Source organism: Octopus bimaculoides, chromosome 3 (genome assembly GCF_001194135.2).
Source record: "Octopus bimaculoides isolate UCB-OBI-ISO-001 chromosome 3, ASM119413v2, whole genome shotgun sequence".
Taxonomy (NCBI): domain Eukaryota; kingdom Metazoa; phylum Mollusca; class Cephalopoda; order Octopoda; family Octopodidae; genus Octopus; species Octopus bimaculoides.
In genome coordinates, this window is record NC_068983.1 from 116,128,318 (window position 1) to 116,135,383 (window position 7,066).

A 7,066-nucleotide genomic window follows, 5' to 3' on the forward strand; every position below is an offset into this window, starting at 1 on the left:
GCTTAACAATTACAAAATGCCTCAGTAAATATGTGCTATATATAAATAATAGGAACTGAGTTGTTACCTGTTGCTATGCTGCCAGTAAAAATATTTGTTAATCATACGCACCTTTATAAATTGTTCAAGTGAAAGTCTTTTCCAAAGTTTGTATTGTGTTGTGCTGGCCATATGTTGAAAGATATACAGAAACACACACACAAACAACCAAAAAAAAAACATATGCATTATATATAAACATATAGTTTTTTTTTAAATCTGTGTTGCATTGTGCTGACAGATTTGCAAAACTAAGGTGACAACACTACCTATCTATCTCTCTTTCACACATTTTCTCTCTTACTCTCTCACTGTATTTTTTGTTCATTAACAACTTTTTCTCCTCCCCTTCCCTCTCTCTACACAGATGTTGTTACAGACAGCCAGTTGGAGATCAGCTTCTCTTTTACAATATAAGATTTACAACCCAACTATGTGATTAGACTTGAATGAATTCATTTCAGATAACATAAACAAGGAAATAAATAGTGAAAAAGTCAATAAATAAATATAAATCTTATAAATACCTGGTCACCAAGCAACTGTAAAGGATACTGAACAGAATAATTCTGAAAATAAACTTCTAAGCCAAGTTCTTCAAACTTTGAAAATAGCCAGTCACGTAACAGCAGACTAAAAAATATTTTTAAAAAAAGAGTAAGAAGGTGAGTGAAGGAAAGAATGGTACATTACTGAGAGCCTTAACCATCTGACAATTTCTTTTTTACTTATGAAAAAAGGAACATGCTAAATTAAGCAAAGTGTATCAAGAAAGTTCTTGTTTTCAAATCCCATTTCTATGAAGTTTCTACATGGTCTTTCAATCTGCAAAAAATAGCTGCCAAATCACCCTTGAACTACATCCTACCATCTTTAAAAAGGAAGAAATACAAAAGTAATGGGATACTCATGGTTGGAATACTTTTGAACAAGGATCTGTTTAGTAAATGCCAACCTGGAGCTAAACAACAAAACCTTAGGATTCACTTTACCTCAATTCCAAAGTATTGCAGCATGTTTAGGTATGTATCAATTTAGAACATGAATCAACAGGCCCAGGCAGGTAATGATAACCAGAATATTGTAAGTATATTATTAAAAAAAGGTATTTTTAAACCCACCTTTTGTCTTTGTCCATTGCTTTTTTTATTTCATTCTTGTAAAACTTGACATCAGAATCAGAATAAAAGTTACCTTCTACTAAACCTGTAAAAGAATAGAAAAATGGAAATTATAATTACAATCTATTTCAAGTATGATATTTGAAATGTTTTATCTTTTATCTTTTACTCGTTTCAGTCATTAGACTGCAGCCATGCTGGAGCACCACCTCAAAGAATTTTTAGTTGAATGCATTGACCCCCCACCCCACACCCCAGTACTTATTTTCTTTTTAAGCCTGGGACATATCCTATCGGTCACTTTTGCCAAACCACTAAGTAATGGGGGCATAAAGACACCAGGACCAGTTGTCAAGTGGTGATAGTGGTGGTGGGAAAAGCAAAGACACAAATAGACACTAAATGAAAATGATAATGATGATCAGTAATTTGAAAGCTTACCAGGTAATAAAGCATTTTCAGAAAAGTATGTTCCTGCATTAAGATGGATGTAAGCTAATCCGAAAAACCAGATTAGTCCAGAGATATAAAACAAGGCACAGAGACGGTTATTGTAGTGTGAAATTATACGAACAAACCGTCGTCTCTGCCGCGGATCAGTCAATAATCCCATGTTGGTCTGAAAGAAAAAAAAAAAAAAGAATAAGAAACAAATAAATAAAAACAAAAAAAAAATTCTTAAATGAGTGCAATATTATTACAACAACATTATTATGAAATTGATGCCAGTTTACTTTTGTTGTGTTTACCACTTGATCAAGAATGGCAGTTGATCCTTTGCAATCAAAAACATCAATAATTATCAATCTCTTCTTTTGAGGATTTAATAATATCAAAGGTTTATCTCAGAGGTGAATTTAATTTGGAATTGAGATTGACCAATATCCTCCACCTCTCAACCACTGTTAAATTTTGTGTGATATTACTGATATCTACTTCATCATTCCATTAGGGTGAATGGCAAGATTCAACATCAGATGTGTAAAGTACCAAATCTGCTACTATTAGGTATTATGTCCATCATTATGACACATAAACTATTCCAGCTATTAAGTAATGAATTCAAGAACTAGTACAATAATCATTATATGTGTGTTGAGTGTGTGAGAGAGAGAGTGGGGTACAATAGCAAATAAAAGGAAACTGGAGAAAAATTATTTATATATTTATGTACAGATTATCAATATATTTATATTCACAATTTTAAAAACTTGTTACACAAATATGGTTTTCCAAAGCAGCATGAATGTAAAAGTTTTTGAAAATTACTTTTACGGTTGAAACCCAACCCACATCCTGCAACTAACAACTGAATCGTAGTGGAATTAGGGAACCAGTTGCCAGCCAGGTATATAAAGGAACTCAGGATAATGTGTCTTGGTTAATGCCATCAAAAAATGACAAAAGCAAAGTATAAATTTATGAGCACAGGATTACAATTAATTATCTTAACCTTACAGTCAAAATCAGTGAAATCAAACTTATATATCAGGTCATCCTGTAAGTTCTGTCTGATTTTACCTTTTCTAAAATTGAATGAAATTTAATATTTTAGAATGTCTAATGGAATTTAAAATTATTTTTATGCATTTGTGTACATTTAAACTAATTAAATATTATTTTACAGAATAATAAAATTAAAATTTCTTTGATTAAAACCCTTTCTAACATGGAAGTATCCAAAGAGCATTTGAGGCCCATAATGCTTTATGAGTACAAAAACGGAAACTCTGCAGTCGAAGCGACTCAAAACATACACTCAGTTTATGGGAAAGAATGCTTGAATGAAAGCACTTGCAGAAGATGGTTTGCAAAATTCAGAAGTGGACATTTCAGCCTTGACAATGAAGATTGAACAGGACGCCCAGTTGAGTTTGATGATAAGCTCCTTGAGGCATTACTTGAAGAAAATCCTGCATTTGAAGAATTGGCAATAAAGCTTAGTTCAAACCATAAAGCTTAGTTCATCATCATCTTCAACAACTTGGAAAGGTTCCTAAACTTGGAAAATGGGTGCCTCGTGAATTATCCGAAAGCAACCGCAAGTCCTGAATTGACATCTGCTCTTCTCTCCACTTTTGCGAACTCATTTCACCCTTTTTGGATAGACTTGTAACTGGTGATGAAAAATGGATTTTCTATCGAAATGTTAAACATCGTAAACAGTGGCTTGGTAAAAGGGAAAAAGCTCAACCACAACCGAGAAGGGAACTTCATGGGAAAAAGGTTCTTCTCTCTATCTGGTGAAATTGCAAAGGAGTAATTGACTTTGAATTGTTACCACCTAATGCAACGATCAATGCTCAAGTCTACTGTTAGCAATTAGAGCATTTGAACCAAACTTTGAAGAAAAAAAGACCCACTTTAGTAAATCGTAAAGGAGTGATGTTTCATCTGGACAATGCGCGACACCACACTGCAAAGATCACATCACAGAAGATCGAAGAGCTTGGTTGGGATAAAATTCCTCATCCACCTTATTCTCCCGATCTTGCTCTTTCAGACTACCATTTGTTTCGTAGTTTACAGAATCATTTGGGTGACATAACTTTCGCAAACCAGGAGGAGGTTGAAACTGACATTTCAGAGTTCTTTGCTTTGAAACCAAAAGAGTTTTACATTGATGGGATTAAAAAGCTTGTAAGTAGATGGAAGGAAGTCAGAGATAATCAGGGAAAGTACATTGATCATTAAATTTCAATTAAATATAACATTTGATCACTTGATTTCTTTATTCAAAATTCGGACAGAACTTATGGGATGACTTGATATAATGTAAAATGTACTTTTTTTATATAAGGGAACTCATGTATATATATATATATATATATATATATATATATATATATATATATATATATACATAGGCACACATATATATACATATATATATATATGTATATATATACACACTCACATAAATATATATATACACACATATATATAAACACACACATATATATACGTACATATAGATACACAGACACATATATATACATATATATATATACATCTACACACACACACACACACACACACACACACATATATATATATACACACACATATAAATACACGTATTTATGTATATCTACATATACACACATATACTCAATATAAAATACTGTACATTTAAACACAAGAGAAACTGCCATCAACAAGCAGTTTTACATGCTAAAAGAAGTAGTCAAAACGACCGAAACCACATTTAAGAGCAATCTTCACAAGGGATGAAAAATAAAAACTTTTACACAGTTTTATTAAAAGATGGAATCTGGCAGAATGGCAAAAGGAGTGCCAACAGGCACTCGTACTGATCCACAAGACGGGCAAGGCCGGCAGTGGGAATACCACCTCGGTTTTGTATAGAGGGCTGGAAGAGGCTAAAAATGACGACGTCCTAGGAGGGGCTCTGGGGTTCGATGAGAACCAGCTTACCAACCTGTTCCAAAAGACTTTTAGGCTGAGGTATTTGGATAATTACCAAATTATCAAGCCTGAAAGTGAAACCGGTCTAGACCAAATGTTTGTGGGCTGGTAAAAAAAAACTGACGGCAGTACAAGACTGTTGTTGCCCCTTGAAATGCTACAGGCGATAAATGCATGTACTGTAGTGTACAAAAAATATAACATAAAAAAGAAGAGGATTATGGATGCAAAAAACGAGATAGTAGAGAGGCGCTTGGCACCAATATGGAATTTAATATGCTACGTTAGCTGTGGAATGAGATGTGTGACTCTTGAAGTGCAGTTTCAAATAGCTAATATAACCAAAGAATGAGGAAATAATTCTGCTACCCACGTACTTGGGCCGCAGAACAACAAAAGTAACAATCGACGAAATTCTGGCAGGCTATGATGTAATGTGGGTAGCAGCTGCCATCATTTACAACGTTGAAGATGCTGTAAGGAGGAGGCAGTCAACTGGAAAGGCCAAACTTTAGAAAATGGTGCTACAGGCTTCAAACGAAAATTTGCCACATAGGGTGTTTGTAGGGGAGGAGCTATCGATGAGAGTAGCCGTGGAGAGACGTAGGCCCCAATGTTTCAAATGTGGAGAGAAGGGCCACGTCCGCTCCAAATGTATGAAAAATAAAATACACACACACACACACAAACGTGCACACATACACAGACCCATACACACACCACACTGAACTCTAAGACACAAGAACATATACACACACACACACACACACACATAGAAATGTGCACAGACACACACACACAAACACACTCACACCATCTTTAAGACCAATCCAAAAACCAGTGAACCATGACAGACTAGCCCAGAAACAAAAAATCCTTTTGATTCCACAATACTCTCCCACACTATTTCTAAAAATACCAACCATCATTAAACACTTATACACTGGAGATGAAGGAAGAAAAGGTGGGTCATTCCCCTAAAATTCTGCATAAATACTGAAATATGATTCTTTCTGTATATATGCTTCTTTCCAATCATGACTTTTGATGAACTTAAAATAATTATGAATTTATTTTACTACCTATTTTGAACACTTTTATGTAAATTGTCTAAACAAAAAGCCCCTCTTAACATTTTCTTATCTTTGTCAAAGATTCTATTTCTTAACATTTTCTTATCATTATCAAAGACTGTATAACTGTATTTCAATACAACTATGATAACCATTCTTTAACACGACAAAGGCTACACAAAGCCTTACATTTTACTTTTGAAGATCTTTTTTTTTTAAAAAGTGAAACCGGTCAAGTCAATAAAAATCTTTAAAATACCTCTGCATTTTCAAATCCTCTTTCCTATATATTTTCACTCGTGCGGTAACTTGCAAGTTTACTTTGTTATATATAAATATATATATATACACACACACACACATACATACATATATACATATACATACATATATATATGTGTATACATACAAACAGATAAGCTCGGTTTCACCCGGTCTGTTTGGATGATGTGGCTGTGATTGTTTTCGGTTAGGCATAATCTATAACAGCGTTTCTCAACGTCATCATTTTGGATCCCCAGTTTCGATTGGAGCCTCCAACTGTATGAAAATTTCCTGATTCCCCACCCCTTGTCAGAAAACAGCTTCAGGTGTTGTGAAGAAAGAATTTGTACGTAGTCTGTTTCTGAGAGCTATTCTATTGGACCTCTGTCTAATCATTAAAACATTGATTTAATTACGAACATAGAAAGAAATTATACATTAATCCCTATTTTTGTAAGCAGTTGTATCTGAAGATATATGAAATGGATGTGTGTGTGTGTGTGTGTGTGTGTGCGTGCACGTGCACGTGTGTATGTGAGAGAAAGAGTGTGAGACAGCGAGATAGAGTGAGTGCAGGTGTATGTCGTAATGATTGACATCTTTTAAGGTACACACACATACATAGAAAATGTGAAGTCATCGTATACATTTTTTACGATAGATGATTTATGGAAAAGATTGTTAAATTTGTTTTTATTGATTTTGATGAAACTTAACAAGTGAGTAGATAGTTGAAAAAGTCGATAATATGACCCCTGGAAGGGACCTTTATATATACCTCATATAACTAAATTTTTTTTTAAACACCCAAGGGAAATAACCCATAGCACCTGTACAATATTTTTTTAAACACTCATTCAGAGGAAATAACCCATTTCATCGCTAATGTTCAATTACTTTGAATATTGATTTTTTGTGTGTCCTATTTCTAATTTTTGCAACAAAAATACATACAACATAGAGAATCTGAAGAAAATATTACTAATATTTTATTTAAACAACCCAAGGGAAATAACTGATACCACCTGCAGATTTTAGCAAAGTGATCAATATTTGATTCTCATGAACAGCCAACCTAATTCTGCATTTCACTACTCACAGTTTTGAAAAGCTAAACATTATTATACATATATATTTATA

At 33.7% G+C, this 7,066-nt stretch overlaps 1 protein-coding gene across 4 annotated transcripts in view; it reads right to left on the reverse strand.

Moving 5' to 3' along the window:
• The window catches only part of LOC106870185 (glycosylphosphatidylinositol anchor attachment 1 protein), an 83,326-nt gene that overhangs the window by 12,247 nt on the left and 64,013 nt on the right, over positions 1–7,066 (reverse strand). For all 4 annotated transcript variants that reach the window (XM_052966479.1, XM_052966478.1, XM_052966476.1 and 1 more), the window contains 3 exons: positions 1,602–1,779; positions 1,161–1,245; positions 567–672 (listed from right to left, as the gene is read on the reverse strand). In XM_052966479.1, the coding sequence (XP_052822439.1) occupies positions 567–672; positions 1,161–1,245; positions 1,602–1,773 (363 nt within the window). In that variant the 5' untranslated portion in view covers positions 1,774–1,779. The remainder of the gene's footprint in view (positions 1–566; positions 673–1,160; positions 1,246–1,601; positions 1,780–7,066) is intronic.